This window comes from Prunus dulcis, chromosome 1 (genome assembly GCF_902201215.1).
Source record: "Prunus dulcis chromosome 1, ALMONDv2, whole genome shotgun sequence".
Taxonomy (NCBI): domain Eukaryota; kingdom Viridiplantae; phylum Streptophyta; class Magnoliopsida; order Rosales; family Rosaceae; genus Prunus; species Prunus dulcis.
Window position 1 is genome coordinate 14303766 of NC_047650.1, and position 22582 is coordinate 14326347.

General features: G+C 35.8%; 2 protein-coding genes across 2 annotated transcripts; both read left to right on the forward strand.

The window, feature by feature from the left end:
- The first annotated feature begins 245 nt into the window (after positions 1-245).
- On the forward strand, positions 246-2268 carry LOC117614780 (zinc finger MYM-type protein 1-like). Its single transcript, XM_034343687.1, has 2 exons — positions 246-579; positions 638-2268. Exons 1-2 carry the CDS (start codon positions 246-248, stop codon positions 2266-2268), a joined length of 1965 nt encoding a protein of 654 aa, XP_034199578.1.
- Positions 2269-8235: 5967 nt separating this feature from the next.
- Positions 8236-10345, forward strand: LOC117614791. The gene is made up of 5 exons (XM_034343698.1): positions 8236-8342; positions 8788-9082; positions 9165-9232; positions 9358-9468; positions 10075-10345. Exons 1-4 carry the CDS (start codon positions 8236-8238, stop codon positions 9461-9463), a joined length of 576 nt encoding a protein of 191 aa, XP_034199589.1. The 3' UTR covers positions 9464-9468; positions 10075-10345.
- Positions 10346-22582: the final 12237 nt, after the last annotated feature.

Consider the following 22582-nt stretch of genomic DNA (forward strand, 5'->3'; position numbering starts at 1 on the left):
TTGATTTTGGTTAGTTAGTTAGAATAAATTAGGATTTTACTTTTATGTAAGATTATATCTCTTGGTTAGTTTGAATAAATTAAGGGCTTCTAGTTTTGGTTAGTTTGTTTGAATAAATTAGTGTTTTATGTTAGATAATAATTGGTAAATTTGATTAGTTGTTGGATTTTATTTTGGTTAGTTTGCATAAGTTATGGCTTTTTAATATTGTTGATGTTTGATTGGTTATTTCTACCAATACAGTTATGGAACGATACTTTAAGAGAAGGTTCGCATCAACTACTTCTAGTTCGGATAATGTGGGTAGTTCGAGTTCGAGAGATGTGGATATTTCTAGAGATGTGGATAGTTCGAAAGAAAGTGAGTTGCAAGATATCTTAGCTAATCTTATTGCAGACCCTGGACTTCGACCTCAAATGTTGGATTATGATCCTAACATTAGAGACGAAGTTCGAAGAGCATATCTACAAAAGGGTCCATGTCAGCCCAAGGATCACACATTTCCACAAACTGATCTTTCAGGGTATGATCGACGCTTTAATGTCAAGTGGTTTGATGAGTTTGACTGGTTGGAGTACAGTATTAGTAAAGATGCTGCATTTTGCCTTTATTGTTATCTCTTCAAATCCAATTTCAGAAAATGGTCAAGGGTGTAGCGACGCCTTCACAGAGATGGGTTTTAGGAATTGGAAGAAGAAAGATAAAATTAGGCAACATGTTGGACCTGTTGGAAGTGTTCATAATCAATCTAGACAATATTGTGTGGATCTTATGAATCAAAAGCAACACATCCGAACAGCTTTGATAAAGCAATCAGAGCAAGCTCGTATTGATTATCGTATTTGCTTGACAGCTTCTCTTGATTGTGTGAGATTTTTATTGAGGCAAGGTCTTCCTTTTCGTGGGCATGATGAGAGTGACACTTCAAGCAACAAGGGGAATTATTTAGAGCTCTTACAGTTTCTTGCTGATCATGATGAGAAAGTGAAGGCCGTTGTGTTAGAAAATGCTCCCAGGAATCTCAAGTTAATAGCTCCAACAATTCAAAAAGATCTTGTGAATGCTTGTGCCACTGAAACTATTAAGAAAATCATCAAGGATATGGATGGTGCATTCTTCTCTTTATTAGTTGATGAATCACGTGATGTGTCAGTAAAAGAACAGATGGCGGTGGTGTTTCGTTATGTGGACAAAAGTGGGGATGTAATTGAGAGGTTTGTGGGCATTCAACATGTTAGGGATACTACATCAAACTCACTCAAGGAGGCTATTGACATATTGTTTGCAAGAGAGGAATTGAGCATTTCCATGCTAAGAGGACAAGGATATGATGGAGCTAGTAATATGAAGGGTGAGTTCAATGGTCTTAAAACACAGATTTTGAGAGAAAATCCTTGTGCCTATTATATTCATTGTTTTGCACATCAACTTCAATTAGCTCTTGTGGCCGTGACAAAGGGAAATGCTGATATTGCCACTTTCTTCACATCTTGCAATAGCTTGGTTAATATTGTTGGAGCATCGTGCAAGCGTCGTGACATTCTTAGAGATCAACTACAAAAGGATGTTACGGAAGCTCTAGAAAAAGATACTTTTCCAACAGGACGAGGCTTAAATCAAGAAACTTGTCTCAAGCGTCCCGGTGATACACGTTGGAACTCACATTATGGTACATTACTTAGTATCATTTCCATGTTTAAATCTGTGGTGAAAGTGCTCAAATTTATTATTGAGGATGGCTCCACTGATAATCTAGGTGAAGCAAATAGGTCATTGAGAGAAATACAATCTTTTGAGTTTGTATTTCACCTATTTTTCATGAGATCTATATTGGGAGCCACAAATGACTTGTCACAAGCATTACAGAGGAAAGACCAAGATATTGAGAATGCAATGACTTTAGTCAAAGTTTGCAAGGACCAACTACAACACATGAGAGAGAATGCATTTGAAGCCTTGCTTGATCAAGTATCTTCCTTTTGTGCCAAACATGATATCTTGGTTCCAAACATGGATGATGCATATGTAGCTCAATGGAGATCACATCGGAGAGCTCCTATAATAACACACCTCCATCATTATCGTGTGGACATCTTTATTCAAATCATTGAGTGGCAACTTGCGGAATTAAATCGTCGCTTTAGTGAGGTAAATATTGAGTTACTTCTTTGTTTGACATGTTTGAGTCCAGATGATTCATTCATAGCTTTTGACAAACAAAAGCTACTTCGTTTTGCTGAATTTTATCCTCAAGATTTTAATTCCTGAGATCTCTTGGCACTTGAAGATCAACTTGAGATTTATATTACTCATATGCGTACGATGACTGATTTTTCTCAATTGAAAGGGATTGGTAGCCTTGCAAGAAAAATGGTGGAGAAAGGGTTGCATAGAACATATAATTATGTTTATTTGCTTATCAGATTAGCCTTAACTTTACCGGTTGCAATTGCTTCTGTGGAGAGAGCATTTTCTGCTATGAATATTGTGAAAGGTCCACTTCGCAACTGAATGGGAGATCAATGGTTGAGTGATAGTTTACTTGTTTATATTGAGAAAGATGTGTTTGCTTGTATTGATAATGAAACTATAATGCTACGTTTTCAGAATATGAAAACTCGTCGTGGACAATTGTAATGTGGTTTTTTTTCTATGAATTATGAATTCTAATATTATCGTTTCACCTTTTTGGAGCTACTCATTTTCATATAGGTTCCATCTTTGTTATAGATGATACTTCGGGTTGTCTCCAGTTGATTTCCTAGAAATTTTTTCGTCAATAGGGTATTGCAAACATGGGTTAGGCGCCAGGGTACTGCTCCTTTGCACTCAAGTTTGAATCCCCCTAGAGTAGATTAATAGTTTACAATATTACTTGTACTTAGAAATCATATATATATTTTATATATATAAAAAAGGTAAGACTAGTGTTACTTAACATGAAAATAACAAGTTAGGTTTTAATTTCTAAGGACCGATTTGGGAGTGCTTCTACAAAAAGAACTTATTCTCATACGCGCTTTTATTAGAAGATCTCGAAATTTTAGCTAAAAATCCAAGTGCTTCTTGAAAATGCTCCTACCATATGCTTCTCCATAAAGTGCTTTTATGATTCACTAGCGCTTCTAAATTGTTTTACCAAAGTTATGTTTCTGGTTGTCAGAAATTGCTTTTAGCCCTCTCAAAAGTACTCCCACACAAACCGTACGTGAAACTCTAGCATGTTTGGTTAATAATTTTTTTTTACAATCGAAGTATTGGATGGGGGATGGTGAAGTGTCATTATGGTTCAAACCTGAGACTACTAACATGCAGGCAAATACTCTTACCACTGAGCTATGAACCCATTACCGCATATTTGGTTGTTATTGGTTACCTAAACAAATTGGAAGCAAACAATGGTAATGGGACCATGAAGCCTCTAAACATTTCCAAATCTTCAATCTGCTCAATTAACAGAAACCCTGCTGATTTAAACATGACGGAATTAGGAAACGGGTACATGATTAGAGGTGAAGACCTAAAATTTGGGAAGCGGATTCCTTTTTCAAGGAGGCATGGCTTAGTTAAAGTGGATCAGCAAAAGTGGCAGAGAAGTATGAAAGCCCTCTACCAAAAAGGAAACGTATACCACATTGAGTTTGAGTATGTTCTCACATGCTCATGATATACGCTTATTAGTATTTCCTTTCCTTGTTTAAATGAGTTTCTGAATTCTATTGTCTTCTGCAGGGAAATTTTTTCCAAGAAAAGGCACGTGAAGTAGATGAAGAGTCAAATGAAATGATTCTTAGAACAAGGTTATTAGAATCCTTTTCGTTGAAATTTTTTTGGTGTGTGTTTCTACTCTTTGCGGACATTGATTAATGGTGGTGTATAGACTTTCAAAATGTTAATTTTTCTACTTTATTGTGTTCTTGATCAGAAATGTTGAGACAGAAGGAGAAATAGTGCTCAACTTGCATGGAAAAGTTTTCCAAGAAAAGACAAGTGAAGTAGATAAGGAGTCAAATGAAATGACGAGGTTAGCATCCTTTTCGTTGAAGTTTTGTGTCGTGTGTTTCTACTCTTTGTGGACATTGATTAATGGTGGTGTATAGAGTTCCACAATGTTAATTAATTTTTTTCTTTTATTGTGTTCCTCGTTAGAAATGTTGAGACACAAGGAGAAATAGTGCTTTTGCATAGACATATTTTTTTTTTCCCCAAGAAAAGGCACGTGAAGCAGATAAGGATTCAAATGAAATGACTCTTAAGACGAGCTGAGTCACGGAGTCCCACAATGTTAATTTTAGGGTGTTGTTAAACGAACTTTAAAATTAATTGAGTACACCCTACCACACCATCAAATTATTTATTGAATTACAATTTTACCTAAATATAAAATGACTAAAAAATATATATTGAATTGTGAAACAAATGTAATTTTATTATGTACACTTTATTCACCATATCCAACCCTAATGAAATGTGAACGAAAAATCCTACATCCAAAATCCTTAGTATTAACTCCAACTATTTGATCATCGTTATTTCATTGATGCATACAAATCTCATGATTTCGTGAATCATAATTTATTTTTAGGTGGAATAAATACCAGTGCAACTACAATGACATGGGCGATGGCAGAATTAGCTAGGAAACAAAAACTGATGAAGAAAGCCCAAGAAGAAGTTAGAAGATGCATTGGAAACACAAAGGAAAAATCAGTGAACGAGATACAGATGAGCTTCAATACGTCAAGATGATAATCAAAGAGACTCGATTGCATACTCTAGCTCCAATGATTATTCGAAGAGAAACCATGTCTCATTTCAAAATCCAAGATTCTGATATTGACCCCAAAACACTTGTCTTTGTCAATGGCTGGGCAATTGCACGAGCCCTTGAGTCTTGGAAGGACTCAGAAAAATTTATCCCAGAAAGGTTTGATGGCAGCTCCATAGATTATAAAGGACAGAATTTTGAGTTTTTACTATTTGGAGCTGGTCGAAGAATTTGTCCTGGAATAACAACACTACAGCTTGGACTTGCAAATCTTCTCTACTGGTTTGATTGGAAATTGCTTAATGGGATGGACGAGGAATATATCGATATGGAAGAAAATAAAGTGTACTATGGGTATTTTTGGTTGTCAAATAGGGTGTACTTAGTTAATTTTATATTTGATCTAAATATTATGGTATACTTAGATCATAAGGTGTACTCAATTAATTTTAAGGTTCATTTAACACCATCTTAATTTTTTTTTAAATCTTTTATTGTGTTCCTCATCATAAATTTTAAGACACAAGGAGAAATAGTGTTTGACTTGCTTGGACACGGTGCCAAGCAATATAATGTTGTTATCCCGCCAATCTTCACCATCATGGTACGTACTAATCCATATTACTCTTACATGAACATAATATCGATCCCATTCTTCTTACCTTTTGTTTAAAGGGGAATGCTAGCAATTTTAAAATAATGTCAATACACTTAAAATAATGTTAATACACTTAAAAAATTGTTATAAATGTATTACACAAGCTAAATTTTGTTTTCAAAGTTTATACTTATTAAATGTATTGAATTATTTTTTTTTTAACAACTTCCTTACCATCTTGTTAAAAATAAATAAATAAAAAAAACGCGAGTTTATTTTTTTGAAAAAAAACATTTTTTTCTTTATTCAGTGAGAATTGTTTTTCTTAGTTACAAAAGAAGTCCATGCTATGCTAGGACAACAATTTATTATTACAGCATGTATCTTTTGGAAAAATGAAAAGCATACTTTTTTTATGTAGATAAAAAAAAACTTACGTTTTTTCTTATTTAATTTTTTTATATGGTGGAAATAAAGTTATGCAAGGACTGAAGGTTTTATTAGCGACATATGTATTCTTTGGAAAAACAAAAAATCAAATAGTTTTTTTTATATACAAAACCCTTTCTTTTTTCTTATTTAATTTTTTTAATAAGGTGGAAAGAAAGCTGTTAAAATACTAGTTTGTTGTAAATATATATATATATATATATATATATTTAATAAGGGTTAATTTGGAAAAGAAAAATTAGCTTGTGTGATGATTGATGACATTGTTTTAATTGTAAAGAAAATGACACATGTCATGAGGAAAAGGGAGACAGTAAAAAGAAAAGGTTAGAAAGAAGGTTATTAGCAATTCCATTTGTTCAAATCAAAATGCCCCGGATTAATATTGCAGCGGGTTGTGCAACAGCGGCATGGTGGATTCGCTTAAGGCTTTTCCCTTTTTTGTTTCTGAACCTAGCTCTCGTGCCAAGATGAAGAATATTATTTGGCTAATATTGTTGTGTGTTATTCATCTCACAACGAGGAATATATATATACACACATAGGGTTACAATCATAATCTCACTATTGTAGAGAGTAATTATAAGACTATACTAGGAAACCTAATATTACAAAAAATTACCTAAAATATAATACAAAAGTCAACAATTACATAGCATGAATAAGAGAAAATAATTTATTTTGGTGGGTATAATGTCATCTTCCAAACTCATATTGACAAGTCCATGCTTTATTTTAAATTTTTGGTTGCACTATGAATTTGAACCACACATGTAACAATAAATTTGCTTAAATGGCCCATCTTCACAACCCTTCAACATAATGTGCATCGAGCGAAGGACCACTAGCATAGTTTGGAGCAATTACCCCTCTAGTAAAGGTTTTGGATTCGAGTCTTAGATTTTATGTAGTGTGTGCGTGAGTTTAGTATGTTGTCGACCCTCTCAATATGAAAGTTTCTATAAATAAAAAACATAAGATGCTTAGATTGTAATCGTAGAACTGTGTAACATATCTTATTAATAGCTCTCTCTTGGTCACAATTCATGTTCTCTTTTTTCTTCCCGATTCTTTTAGCTGCTTTGCTACTAGTTGTCAATATCTATCTTTATGTATTTTATTTTTGTAATAATTATACATTATTTGTAAGAAGTTCACTTATAAATATTTTGAGAATATTTACAACGGCTTTGGATAATATTTTATTTTGAATTCAACACATAATGATCCAAATATTCATTTTCTAATTTTCATTGCTAGAATAGGCATTATATATGCAGCATGCTTAAACCTTTTTAAAAATTTGTTGCTGATATAAACTATAGTATGCCACTTACTTAGATTCTTGGAGCTACTCATTTTCATAGGTTTCATCTTTGTATCGGGTTGTCTCCAGTTGATTTTCCTAGAAACTTTTTGTCAATACGGTATTGCAGACATGGTTTAGGCGCGAAGGTAGTGCCCTTTTGCATTCAAGTTTGAATTCCCCTAGAGTATATTATATAATTTAGACTATTACTGATATTTAAAATAATATTTTTTTTAATAATAAAAAGTCAGACTGGTTGTTACTTAACATGAAAATAACAAGTTAGGTTTTATTTTCTAAGGACCAATTTGGGGGTGCTTCTAAAGAAAGAACGTATTCTCATACGAGCTTTTATTAGAAGATCATTGAAATTTTAGCTAAAAATCCAAGTGCTTCTTGAAAATGTGTAAATACTTTTACCACTAGCAATGAACCCGTTGGTGCATATTTGGTTGTTATTGGTTACTTGAAAAGTTAAGGTTTAAATGCATTCCATAATCGACTAGTGTCATTAATGCTACAAATCATTATCGCCGCCACCACCACTTTCATACATGGTTACTACGTATTATCAGTTATCGTTTATGTAGTTCTTCGTACCGTTATAATAAAACATGAAAACTATCGAGTTATGTATAACCATTGTTAACAACATTTCTAAAATACTAGCTATAGTTTATCAGTTCCACTCCAAGCATTTCTAAACACAAATTTTCGAAAATTGAGGGAATTTTAATTTGTTCATAAGTATGAAGACAGAAATGAAGACACGACACGAGGATGCCAGGAGGTCTGTTAGTTCAAAAAAATCCACATGCCAGAAAACATCCCATAGTATTTTTCACTTACTAAAAAGAGTAAGAAACCCATGTATTTTCAAAACCACCCTCCTAGACACAAAACAGCTCATGGTTTCATTTCATCTATAAAAATAACCTAAAGAGCAGTCAGTTGGTATGTGTCAACAAAAAAACCCTTCTGCCGTCTCCAGTTCTAATTCATATTTTATTAGGTTTGGGGTTCCTCTGTGCGTGTGTGTGTGTGTGTGTGAGAGAGAGAGAGAGAGAGAGAGAGAGAGAGAGAGAGAGAGAGAGAGAGAGAGAGAGAGAAATGGTGAAGGCATCTGAGTTTTCTGAAGGCCAAGATGAAGAGGAAGATGATGCTAGAACCGTAGAGTCTGATCCAGGCTTCAAAATCGCATCGTTGATTTACCAGAGGTACAGCTCCATTTAATTATGTATATATGTTATCAATAACCTTGTGCTGTTAGGGTTTCATAATCATGATTCTTTAGATCCAGATCTGGAAAATTGGGAGCTCCTTTTGATAAATATGTTACAATTTCACCCGTTTATTATTAAATTTTTCTAGATTTAGTTTTCATCTTCTAGAATCTGAAGTCTCTTTTTAACAAATCATCCTATGCCGTAAAAACATCCACTAAATTTAAAGGAAATTTATTCGTTATTGTAACCAGAACTGGTTTGGAGATTCAATCGATATTATTTGATTTGTAGATCTAAGAGTCCTATTAGAATTTTAACATGGCTAGCATATTTGCTCATGGTTTGGAAATTCTTTGTTTCAAAACCCTCTAGTCTGAGTATATTTGCTCATGGTTTTGATGTATAATCTTCTGGTTTTGATTTGATGATGTACCAGAATTATATACATGTATCCAATGCTACACAAATTGGAAGCTAACAATGGTAATGGGACCATGAAGCCTCAAAACATTTCCAAATCTTCAATCTGCTCAATTAACAGAAACCCTGCTGATTTAAACATGCCGGAAGTAGGAAACGGGTACATGATTAGAGGTGAAGACCTAAAATTTGGGAAGCGGATTCCTTTTTCAAGGAGGCATGGCTTAGTTAAAGTGGATCAGCACAAGTGGCAGAGAAATATGAAAGCCCTCTACCAAAGAGGAAACGTGCACCACATTGAATTTGATGAGGTTCTCACTTGCTCATGATATCAAACCTTATTAGTATTTTTGCTTTTTTAAATGAGTTTATGAATTCTATTGCATTCTGCAGGGAAATTTTTTCCAAGAAAAGGCACGTGAAGTGGATGAAGAGTCAAATGAAATGATTCTTAGAACAAGGTTAGCATCCTTTTCGTTGAAATTTTTATGATGTGTGTTTCTACTCTTTGTGGACATTGATTAATGATGGTGTATAGAGCTCCACAATGTTAATTAATTTTTTCTTTTATTGTGTTCCTGGTTAGAAATATTGAGATACAAGGAGAAACAGTGCTTGAATATTGCATGGACATTTTGTTTTCCAAGAAAAGGCACGTGAAGCAGATAATGAGTCAAATGAAATCTCTTTAGACGAGGTGAGCATCCTTTGGGTGTATGTTTCTACTCTCTGTAGACATTGGTTAAAGGTGGTGTACATGGAGTACCACAATGTTAATTTTTGGGTGTTGTTAAACGAATCTTAAAATTAATTGAGTACTCTATAACTACTAAATTATTTATTAAATTACTATTTTACTCTAATATAAAATGACCAAAAAGGATATATTGAATTGTGAAACAAATTAATGTAATTTTAATAAGTGCACAAATTTCAGCGAAAAATCTTACATCCAAAAACCTTAGTATTAACTTCAATTATTTGTGTCATCTTTATTTAGTCATCCATTGTTATGGTTTGGTTTTTTCAAGCTTTATCTCCTTTTTATTATTCTAAGTTTGCAATCTTAGTTGGGATGCCTATGCCAGAGTTTCTTCGATCTTGCATGATCGTTAGTGGAGACATACCTGATTTTCTTAATTTTGATATTAGACCGCTCCGTTATTGTAATGACCCTTTTGTGGCTAGTTTGTATTGGCCTTTTGTGGCTAGTGGCTTTTTTGGTTGAATTATGAATACAATCATAGAATTTCTCAACAAAAAAAAAGTCATGGTACTTTCTTCAATCATAATTTATTTTTAGCTGGAATAGATACCAGTGCAACTACAATGATGCGGGCGATGGCAGAGCTAGCTAGGAAACCGAAACTGATGAAGAAAGCCCAAGAAGAAGTTAGAAGATGCTTTGGAAACAAAGGAAATATCAGTGAACGAGATACAACTGAGCTTCAATACGTCAAGATGATAGTCAAAGATACCAGATTGCATCCTCCAGCTCCAATGATTATTCCAAGAGAAAACATGGCTCATTTCAAAATCCAAGGTTATGATATTGACTCCAAAACACTTGTCTTTGTCAATGGCTAGGCAATTGCACGAGATCTTGAGTCTTGGAAGGACCTAGAAGAATTCATCCCAGAAACGTTCGATGGCAGCTCCATTGATTATAAAGGGCAGCATTTTGAGTTTTTACCATTTGGTGCAAGTCGAAGAATATGTCCTGTGATGTACATGGGAATAACAACACTAAATATTAAGGTGTACTATGGGTAATTTTGGTAGTTAAATAGGGTGTATTTAGTTCATTTTTATATTTTGATCTAAATATTAGGGTGTACTTAGATCATAGGGTATACTAATTTTAGGATTTGTTTAACAACACCTTAATTTAAAAATAAAATAAAAAAATAAAAAAACTTTTATTGTGTTCCAAATCAGAATTATTAAGACACAAGGAGAAATAGTGCTTGACCTGCTTGGACACGGTGCCAAGCAATAGTGTTATTATCCCATGTCCGATCTTCACCATCATGGCACCAATCCATTACATGATACCCAGAAAAGTTTAGCCCCCAGAAACCCAACTTTGAGTCGAAGTTGTTCATGGAGTCTGGGCCATTAGTGATTGGCTTCAATTCCGTGAGGCATACTCGAAGCATTAGAAAGATTTTGATTTATCTGCGCCAAATTCCTCTCTTCTGAACCACAAACTTAAGAGTTAACCACAAAAGAACCCAACTTTAAGTCTGTTCTTAAACTTTGAGAGGTACCCTTTGTGATTAGCTTGTGTTTTCCGAGCCGAAGTGAGAAATTGAGCAAAAGGGTAGCTTAGTTTTGGAGGCTGCATGAGTGAGCAAGAGCCCAACTGGTGTTTGAAGCCTTGGAGCCTGAAGCAACAGAAGCAATGGCTTTGGGTTGTGGTTGCACTGCCCCTCTCTCACAATATTCTCTCTCCTTCAAGTCCTTCAATTTATTCTCAGCTTGCAAAGCTTCGTTTCCAAGCAAGTGACGAAGAAGAAAATTACAAATTTATAAAATAACTTAGCTCGAACGCCCACAGTGAGATGCTGCCAGGCTCTTAGATGAAGAACGTCCCCTTGCTTGACCTGACCTGGTGATGTTTTGGAGTACGTCCCTTATTGTGCTTAATGAGTGCACCACCGTTTATTTTTTTTGGTCAATTTTTTTTCATTCTTTTCCACCCATTATGCCCTTCATTTGATGTCTTCGTAACCAATTGAATCGTGCAAATTGAGATTTATATTGATTATTATTATTTTTTTTTTATTATTATAAGCGATAGTTTTAAAAAAAAAATCCAAATAAGTGATGGTATAAATTAAAGAGAAGGGGGATTTCTCACACACACACAACTAAGATGTCATTGGAATTCAAACCTAAGATTTCTTGTTTGCAAGTCAATGCCCTTTTCCACTCATTTAGACCCCGTTGTCGAGATTCATATTGATTCTTAAATCATTTTTTATGTCACGGCAAATCGACATTACCGCTGATATGTCATCAATACATATTGGAATTCATTATACTAGGCTTGAGGGATCCACCTATTATTCTACATTATGAAAGACAAAGAAAAAGAAATAGAGGTACGAAAACATGACCATTCTCTCCCACGCTGGCTGAAAGTCTATCTGAGTCCTTCCTGCTCCTAAACCGGCGATGGATGCGAATGCTGTGATGGAATAAAAGAATGATATTATTGGTGGTGGATACGGTTATGTGGAGGTAAGAATGGGTAAGAGAAGAACCTTGTTCTCTTGTGATAATCAAAAGCAGAAAGTAGTGGGAAAAGTAGTGGGACACTATTTTGATATGATAATGTTCCTTCCTTGATTTATTTTGAAGAGAAAAGGGTGGCTTTATATAATAGCCACTACCGACCTAACACATTAAATACACAACTAACACCAAACATAGTTAATTCAACTAACTTCTACCACACCATTAATTTAACACACAACTACCAACAAACTGCCAACTATTTCAAAGTTACCAGCCGACTATTAATGAAGTCTAAATTACATTAACATCCCCCCTTAAGCTAGACTTCATTTACGCCAATTAATTTTCTCATCTTGATGAGCAGCTCCTTCTTCAACGGTTTGGTGAACAAATCTGCCAGCTGATCTTGGGACTTGCAATACAGAACCTCAACTTCTTTATCTTTGATTAGCTCTCTGATGAAATGGAACTTGATCTTGATATGCTTACTCTTGCTGTGAAACATTGGATTTTTGGAAAGACAAATAGCTGATTTGTTGTCGCAGAACAGCTTTGTAGGTCCTTCTTGAACTTGACCCATCTCTTCTAAAATACTTTTCAGCCACCTAGCTTGACAACCTGCTGATGCAAGAGCAACATACTCAGATTCTGTAGTGGAAAGTGCCACTATAGATTGCTTTTTGGAGGACCAAGAAATCGCACTTGAGCCAATGCTAAAGACATAACCAGATGTGCTTTTGCAAGTATCAACATCTCCACCCAAGTCACTGTCACTATAGCCAGTCAAATTTAGATTCTGAACAGGATAATAATGCAAACCATAATTAATGGTTCCAACCACATATCTTAGGATTCTCTTTCCAAGCTCCCAATGAACATCTTTTGGTGACTCCATGAAACGGCTGAGGAAGCTTACTGCATATGTAAGATCTGGCCTTGTTGTAGTTAAATACAAGAGGCCACCCACTAGACTTCGAAACAAAGTTTGATTTACCATTGTGCTTCCATCATTCTTACCTATCTTAACACCAACCTCCATTGGAGTAGCAATTGACTTTGCATTTACCAACCTGAACCTTTTCAACAATTCCTTTGCGTATTTCTTTTGAGAAATATAGATACCATTCTCATTTTGTTTGACTTCAATTCCAAGAAAGAAATGAAGCAAACCAAGGTCTGTCATTTCAAATCTTTGTGACATAATCATCTTGAAATTATCACACATTTGAGCATTACTTCCAGTAAATATTAAGTCATCCACATATAAGCAGACAATCAAAATCTCACCTTGAGAGTTTTTTTTGGTGTAAAGAGTATGCTCATATGGGCATTTGTGAAACCCATACTCTTGGAAGAATGCATCAATCCGACTGTACCAAGCTCTTGGAGCTTGTTTCAAACCATATAAAGCCTTCTTCAATCTACACACTTTTGTTTCTTCATTTCCCTGCACATAACCTGGAGGTTGAACAACATACACTTCTTCTTCCAAAAAACCTTGCAAGAACGCTGATTTAACGTCCATTTGAAAGACTTTCCAACAATTTTGGGCAGCAAGAGCTAACACCATTCGGATGGTGTCAAAGCGTGCAACTGGAGCAAAAACTTCATTGTAGTCAATTCCATAATTTTGCTTGTAGCCTTTAGCTACCAAGCGAGCTTTGTATTTCTCAACTTCTCCTTGAGCATTCAGCTTGGTCTTATACACCCATTTTACTCCTATAGGCTTCTTTCCTTGAGGAAGATCAACCAACTCCCATGTGTCATTTTTCTTAATGGAATCAATTTCTTGATCCATAGCCTTCACCCATTTTTCATCCTTTGAAGCCTCTTCAAACATAATTGGGTCTGCATCTACAAATAGAGCAAAATTTGTGCCACCATTAGTGATCAAAACATAATCACTAGATGGATACCTTGTGGATGGTTGATGAGCTCTTGTTGATCTCCTTTGTCCTCTGCTAATTTCTTCTTCCTCACTGCTATCACTAGAAGAAGTTGATGATAACCCTTGTGATGAAGATTCCTGTGATGATGAAGTTGTTGGTGGAGTTAAATCTGGATTTTCAAGGCCAATGTCCAACAGTATTGGACTTTGATTTTCAGCTTCACTCCAATTCCATGCTTCTTCTTCATTGAACTTGACATCACGACTAACAATAATCTTGTTAGTCAATGGATTAAACAACTTATATGCCTTGGCCTTTTCACTATACCCAACAAGAATGCACTTTTCTGATTTGTCATCCAATTTTCTCCTTGTTTCATCAGGAATATGAGAATAAGCAATGCTGCCAAATATCCTTAAGTGACTAATACATGGCTTGAGGCCACTCCAAGCTTCTTGAGGGGTCTTGCCTTCCACACTATTGGACGATGCACGGTTCAAGAGATATACAGCACATGCCACTGCTTCTGCCCAAAAACGATTAGGCATTGCTTTTGCCTTCAACATGCTTCTTGCCAATTCCATAATGGTCCTATTTTTTCTCTTGGCCACACCATTTTGCTGTGGGGTGTACCGAGCTGTGAACTGATGCTTAATCCCATTTTCTTTTAGAAAATTTTCGAACACATTGGATGAGAATTCTCCACCTTGATCAGACCGCAAGGTTTTCAATGCAAATCCACTTTGCTTCTCAGCCAAAGCTTTGAAAACTTTAAAGTAATCAAACACTTCTGATTTATATTTGAGAAAATAGACCCATGTCTTTCTGCTATAATCATCAATGAATGTAAGAAAGTAACGGTTACCTCTTGTTGATGTTGTGTTCATGGGCCCGCATACATCTGAGTGCACCAGCTCAAGAGGATGGGATGCTCTCCAAGAATATCCTGTAAGAAACGAATTTCTCTGATGTTTTCCTAACACACATGCTTCACAAACTTGTGTTTGATGCTGTATCGTTGGTAGGCCTCGTACCATATGTTGTTTCCCCATCAATGATAGTGTATTGAAACTCAAATGCCCATAGCGTAGATGCCACAACCATGAGGAATCCTTGATAAGTGCACTTAAGCAAGCAAAAGATTCATACTTTATGTTCAGAGAAAACATATTGTCTCCTGACATCTGCACCTTTGTAATTAGAGAGTTGTACTTGTCTCTAATTACACACTGGTCTTCCCTGAACTGAATATTATGGCCTTTACGAAGAAGTTGCCCCACACTAAGGAGATTGTAATTTAAATCTGGAACATATAACACATCAGAGATTCTTTTTTGTTCTCCAGACTTGGACAGAAAAAGAATATCTCCACATCCTTTGGCCACTAGCTTTCCACCATCACCAATCCTTACTTATGAGTTGTTGGTATGCTTGAAATTGACAAAGGCACTTTTGTTGCCTGTCATGTGATTACTACATCCGCTATCAAGATACCATTTTTCTGCACACACGTTTCCTTCCCTGGCAGCTGCATATGCAAGTAGAACCACATTATCATTTTCCCTTTCAGAAGCTTTTTCATGCACAAAGCTTGATTCGGCTCCTCCATTTGTTTTGTTTTTGCATGTTGACTTGATGTGCCCATATTGCTTGCAATTGTAGCACTGAATATTAGAAAGAGAGGAACCTTGTTCTCTTCCTCTTCCTCTTGAATGACCACCATAATCTCCTCTTCCTCTTGGAAAACCATAATCTCCTCTTCCTCTTTGATAACCATGATCCCGTCTTCCTCTTGGATAACCATAATCTCGTGCAGAGCTTTCATCATTAGTTTCTTTCTGGTCATTTGCATAGCCACGTCCTTGATTATTTCTTCCTCGTCCACGAGTAAAGCCGCCTCCTCCTCTTCTAGAACTTCCTCTGAATGAGACTTGAGATTGAAAAGCTTGCTCAACAGGGCCAGAGTCAAACTGCTTCAGTCGTAACTCATGGGATTGAAGAGAACCCATTAAACTGTCAAGAGACAAAGTAGACAGATCTTTGGATTCTTCAATTGCCACCACAATATATTCAAACTTTCGGGACATACTTCGAAGAATTTTTTTTCAGCAACTCTCTGATCTTCAATTTTTTCTCCATTAATTCTCAGTTGGTTGACTAGAGAAATGACACGATTGAAATAGTCTTCAACAGATTCTGACTCCTTCATACGTAACATATCAAACTCACCTCTTAGAGTTTGCAGTCTTGCCATCTTCACTTTTTCTTCTCCTTTATATGATGCAAAGAGAGTGTCCCACGCCTGTTTTGATGTAGTGCATGATGAGATTCTTTCAAAGATAGCTTCATCCACTGCTTGAAAGATAAAGAATAAAGCCTTTTTGTCCTTCTTACGTGTCTCCTTCAGCTCTGTGAGTTGTTGTTGAGTGAGGATTGCTTGATCATTTGGCTCCACAAAGCCATTTTCAACCACCTCCCACAAATCTTGAGCAGCATACAACACCTTCATTTGGATGCTCCATTGACTATAATTCTTCCCTGTAAACTTTGGAAGTTGGGGCTGTAACAAGTTGTTGTTTGAAGCCATATGATTCTGAGTTTCCAGCTCTGATACCACTTTGATGGAATAAAAGAATGATATTATTGGTGGTGGGTACGGTTATGTGGAGGTAAGAATGGGTAAGAGAAGAAACTTGTTCTCTTGTGATAATCAAAAAACAGAAAGTAGTGGGAAAAGTAGTGGGATACTATTTTGATATGATGATGTTCCTTCTTTGATTATTCAAATGAGGAGAAAAGGGTGGCTTTATATAATAGCCACTACCGACCTAACACATTAAATACACAACTAACACCAAACATAGTTAATTCAACTAACTTCTACCACACCATTAATTTAACACACAACTACCAACAAACTGCCAACTATTTCAAAGTTACCAGCCGACTATTAATGAAGTCTAAATTACTTTAACATGCTGCTCTAGACAAGTCAAGTTGTTGGGCTTGACAGCCGGGGCAGAGGTCGACGACGGTCACATACACCACATTATTGGCTTTGCATGGATTCCGACCCATACTGTATGCTGCAGTTAGCATGTAACCTTGTATCTCCTCCCACAAATAGCTCGGCGGTTATAGAGCATGTAGCTTGCAGCTGCAACCATATGGCCGCTGTCTCTCCTCCCAAAGTAGGCAGAGAAGCTATACAAAATTAAGCAAATTATTATAAATATATGAGCCTTACGGGAATCAAATGAAGTAAAAATTCACCACCATGTTGAATTCTTGAACCTTCCTTAATTAAAATACACAAGGCAGTCAAATAAAGCCTTACGGGTATAGGGAGGATTGTAGTGGGTTGCAGAACCAGTAGTTCCAATAGCTGGACTTGAAAAGAAACAAAAGATAATTAATGCTGTGAGGATGAACAAGTTGTGTAGCCTTTCCATGCCATCGCTAGTTTCTTTTCTAGTGCTCTAATCAAAGTTTGTTACTGCTAGAGATGGAATTAATGCCCTAATTTTGGCTTAGCATAACCATTAATTTATAGAGGTTTTTTATGGATATTTTAATCTAGAGCTTTCACATGCACAGCACAGAATGATTGTGAAGCTTCCGAGCACAAATTGAAAAGAATGTAAGATCAAGACAAGTTAATACCAACAACAATAAAAAAAAAAAAAACTCATCCTAGAAGACAAGATCTTTAAAAGAAAAAAAAGAATTGAAATCTTCGCAGATGATATAACTGATGAATGTTGAGGAGAGGAGGGAACATATATAGAATGGTTTGCAATTCAAACAAAATAAATATTTTTCTCTGTCGTTTTGCCCTTAAAAAACCCTAGGATATTTCATCTTTTTATTGCATGTGATATTAACCCAATTTACCTTCTACCATGTCTTTTCTCTCATTATAAAACTTTTGTTTAGCCCATCACCACTGTTAATGTATGCATTTTGAGTTTTTTTTTTTTTTTCGCTTTCCTTGACAATTTTGTAATAGGATTTCTCTTGTTATTTATCAAGCTCAAGTTTAGATTGAGAATAGCTTCTCTAGGTGTTCTTAACTAACAACTATACTATGGAGGTTCAAGCAAATTGGCAAAGGTAAATTGTGCATTGCATAACATTGCATTAAACTGTTTTCATAAAATGATGACTACTCATCTGTTTCTTGTATGACTAGTCATCCTTGCTCTGCAGGATTTCTAGCTGGATAACAAACTTTTTTGTCCTATTCTCCTTTCTCTCTTTGCTACCATGTGTGATTCTGACCTAAGGGAATTTTTGTCTGTAAAGGCTAAGGAATTCCTCTTTGGGCAATCGTCTCTTTTGGGTGGAAGTTTTGGAAAGTTTGGCTTGCCATCTTTCGCTTCTTCTTCCTCAAGAGAGAACCATCTTATTTTCATCTACGAGTTTTTTCCAAATTGATTTCTTTTTGAAAAACTGCATTTGAAATACTAATTTGCATCTAGCTACTTAAAACACTCTCTCATTTATATCTAGGTCAGATTCAAGATTGATTTCTTCAAGAGTATGGTTTCTTGAAGAAATTGGTCATTCTCATTTGAATCCAAATTTTGGTTTCTTTTTGGGTTAGAGCTTGCAAGCTGGTGCCATGTGATGAATGAGCTGGAGAAGGAGCTGTCATTGCCATGAAGAATTGAGCTTCAAGCTTTGCTAAGTTGGAGAAGAAGATTGCACAAAGGAGGTATAGCTCATCTTCCTAAATGGATCTAGGTTTTTCTTGAGCTTGCTTGTGTTCCTTTGTAAGAATCTTTTTCTACTTAGTGCATTGTCTGGTTGGTTGATGACCCCCAGTTTTTTCCCAATGGTGGGTTTCTGGGTGAACAATTTCTGTTTGCATCTTTGTAATTTTTCTGGGTTTGTGTTCTTGGTGGTTGACTAGTCATCGTACGAATTGTGGTTGACTAGTCATCATATGAATTCTGGCTTTGTGTTCTTAGTGGTTGACTAGTCATCGTATGAATTCTAGGTTTGTATCCTTGTAGTTGACTAGTCATCATTATCTACTGTTTGGTGTTTGCTTGATTATGTTGTCTTCACACACTTTCACCATAGTTGTTGCTAGCACAGGGGATGCCTAGATTGACGGGTTCTTCTGAGTGCCTAGGTTGTCACTAGTAATTCTCTAGGCTTGCAGGTACATCTTAGTATGCTCTGTGTATGTTATTATTTGGTATAATTCATATCTGACAGTTGACTAGTCATAAGAGTATTTGGTCAAGGTCTAGAGTGTGTGAAGTTTGTTGCGTTCTTGGTTGAATATCTTTTAAGTTTATCCCTCGTCACCTAAGTACCATTTTCAACCACAACAAATATAAACTCTTGTTTGTTGCCGCAATTCACTGAACTTAACTAAACTTAGTTGTCGATGTAATTCACGTTGTTGTTTATTTGTTAGTGGATATGAAATAAACAAAATCAAGCAAATTGATCTATTGATACTCGAAAGAAAAATAGTAGTTTTATAAGAGTATCTCCAATCGATATGTCAAATTCAATGTGAAAGCCAAATCAGCAGAAACATAACAGCAAAACTCACCCCAACCATAGCTTTAAGCCTACGTGAGTGAATTGGCGTTCTTGTTCAAAACGTTCAAATGACGCCCCAGGCTTGAAACGTCGTTCTTATTTAATATTAATTCTTTAACCAATGGCCCACCAAGAAGTCCTTTGGGTTTTGCAATGGGACGCCACTTTCTACAATTTATTGTTATTTTAGTAATCATATATTGGTTTTATTCCAATTTTTTGAAGGTTAATAAATATTGTAGTGCAGTGAAAATCAACTTTTTTCTTATTCGAGTTTGAGACACTTACTAAATATGATAAGGGACTCTTATTCCTTCATAGCATGATTCATCCTTGCTCCAATTCCTTCAAAACTAATTCATCATTGCTTCAATTCCTTCATATATACTATAATTTTGTTTTATTCCCATTCTAAATACATAACCAAATTATGTATTCTCGTAACATTTTACTATATGAAAAAAAAATGCGACTATTTGAATTGAACTTTCTTTTAGAAAATAAAAATAAAATTCAACCTACCCCATAAAGGAAAAACAAAAATTGGGATGCTAAGTAAAATAAGTAGCAACATTTTTATTTATTTAATTTTTTGGTGAAACCATTTTTTATTTTTAAGAAAGGGTCAAATTGTAAATTAAGCTCAGTGCAAGCAAATTGGCACTGAAATGCGCGAGAGAAGTTTGAAACATAATCGTTGCAAAGAAGAGAGGGCAAAAGTGTAAATATATAGACGAAACGCGATTAACTTTAGGCCGGGCAGTGGGCAGAGTTGACAGTAGAGCACCTAGCGACGTGAAAGCGAAGCTACTGGTTTGCGAGAGAAGTGAAGAAGAGGAAGAATTGAGAAAAAATATAGCTGTGGGTTGTAAACCCTAAATTCCCAAATCCATATAACCCTAATCTCTCTACATTTCCATTCCGATTCTCCTATCACACAAAAAACACCCTTCACAATCACACGCTTCGCTCTTGGCCACAATCACCGAACGACGTGAAAGCTAAGCAAGTGGGTTTGCAAGATAAGTGAAGAGAATGAATTGAGAAAAAATATAGCCGTTGGTTGTAAACCCTAAATCCCCAAATCCATATAACCTTAATCGCTCTCTCTCTCACTCAGATTCCCATTCTGAGGCTTGAAGATCACGCAACACTTGTTCAATTCAATCTTTCTTTCTTCGTTTATAGTTGAAGTGTTGATTTAATTGGTTTGGTGACAATGAGGCTTGAAGATTTGAAGCTTAATCTGAATTCTTTGAACAATCGCAACCACAATGTCTGTGCAAAACCCAATCCCCGTTCTTTCAAGCGTCCACGTTCCTCCGATTATGATTACGATTCCGATTCCCATCCCCATCCAGCTGGGGTTTTGAGTCAGCAAACGAAGAGGAGGGTGAAGAGGCTGAGGCAGATGCCTAAGGCTAAAGATATTGATGAAGTAGATAATGGCGGGGTGGCGCCCTTGAAGGCAGTTTTTGATCATGGAGTTTCTGAGGTTTCTTCTAGTAATTTCAGTAGCTGCAAATCGCCAGTGACAGTACTCCATCATGCCTCTCCTGTCAACGCCACAACATCCGATGAGATTAATCTGTCGCCACGAAGGGCTGCTCGGGTTGCAATGCTGAAGGCACGGTTTGCAGGTACCATCTTCAAAGCCAAACAAGAGGTTCTTTACAGTGGCTCTAATGGTCTTGAAAACACCGAAGATGAGATCAAGAAGTTTAGGGCTGCCGAGATGATGAAAGCCAATGAGTACATCAAGGAGCAACGGCAACGAGATAGAGAAGCGGCTCGGCTTGCCCTCGAAAAGATGGAGAGAAATGTTGTCATTGATGATAACTTCAAAACGATGAGAGACTTTGAGATGTTAATTTCTGGCGCCAATTGCTAGCATGTGGAGATATTGGAGACTGTTAAGCTAAGAGTATATGGTTAGATAGATAGATAGATAGCTTCAAGTAATTAAGATTTTTACATATAGGAAGAGGCTGCAGCATGTACAAAGTGCTAATGAGTAAGTCTACTGTCTTGTAGGCATTTCCACTGTATCTGTATATTTCCAAATTATAGCAATGAAAGAATATTTTGTCTCTTAACTTCCAAGCTCAAAGTATAAGCTGTCTGTCGGATTTGAATTTTTGAGGGACTAACTAACTGACTCCATCATTTCAATTTGATTACAAGCCTTTGACAGTGTCCTATAAACAGTTGAAAGTAACTTCAAACAAAACAGTTTAGTCAATCTAGGTTAGACGTTAAACACGATAAACGTTAAAGGCACAAACTTTCTTCACAAGATTATTGAAAAAGTCAGCTCTTTCCAATGCATTTTCAGTTTTCAGATATTCATGCAGTGTCTAACAAGATTATTGAAAAAGTCAGCTCTTTCTAAGGCATAAACAGTTGAAAATGATAGTAACTTCAAACAAAACAGTTTAGTCAATTTAGGTTAGACGGGAACCAAGGTTACAGTGTCTAACACAATAACCGTTAAGGGGTCAACTTTCTTGACAAGAATCAAGATTATAAAAAAAGTCGATGCATTTTCAGTTTTCAACTATTCATGCAATCAATGATCACAAACAAAGGCAATAACTGCAAGGTGCTTTCACTCTGTGAACCACTAGTATGATTTTCTTAGCTGTCATCTGTTACTGTAAAAGTATTAAAGAAAAGCTCTATTTCTTCTAACAATCTCTTATCCCGTCTAATCCTCCAGGATTCCCGTCTAACCTAAATTGACTAAACTGTTTTGTTTGAAGTTACTATCATTTTCAACTGTTTATGCCTTAGAAAGAGCTGACTTTTTCAATAATCTTGTGAAGAAAGTTTGTGCCTTTAACGTTTATCGTGTTTAACGTCTAACCTAGATTGACTAAACTGTTTTGTTTGAAGTTACTTTCAACTGTTTATAGGACACTGTCAAAGGCTTGTAATCAAATTGAAATGATGGAGTCAGTTAGTTAGTCCCTCAAAAATTCAAATCCAACAGACAGCTTATACTTTGAGCTTGGAAGTTAAGAGACAAAATATTCTTTCATTGCTATAATTTGGAAATATACAGATACAGTGGAAATGCCTACAAGACAGTAGACTTACTCATTAGCACTTTGTACA

Bases quoted from the DNA above. Each gene is read 5' to 3' on its own strand.
- LOC117614780 (XM_034343687.1), top strand. From the start codon at position 246: ATGGAACGATACTTTAAGAGAAGGTTCGCATCAACTACTTCTAGTTCG. The intron at 580-637 runs GTATTAGTAAAG...ATCCAATTTCAG, and splicing joins GTTTGACTGGTTGGAGTACA to AAAATGGTCAAGGGTGTAGC.
- LOC117614791 (XM_034343698.1), top strand. From the start codon at position 8,236: ATGGTGAAGGCATCTGAGTTTTCTGAAGGCCAAGATGAAGAGGAAGAT. The intron at 8,343-8,787 runs GTACAGCTCCAT...ATGATGTACCAG, and splicing joins GCATCGTTGATTTACCAGAG to AATTATATACATGTATCCAA. The intron at 9,233-9,357 runs GTTAGCATCCTT...GTTCCTGGTTAG, and splicing joins GAAATGATTCTTAGAACAAG to AAATATTGAGATACAAGGAG.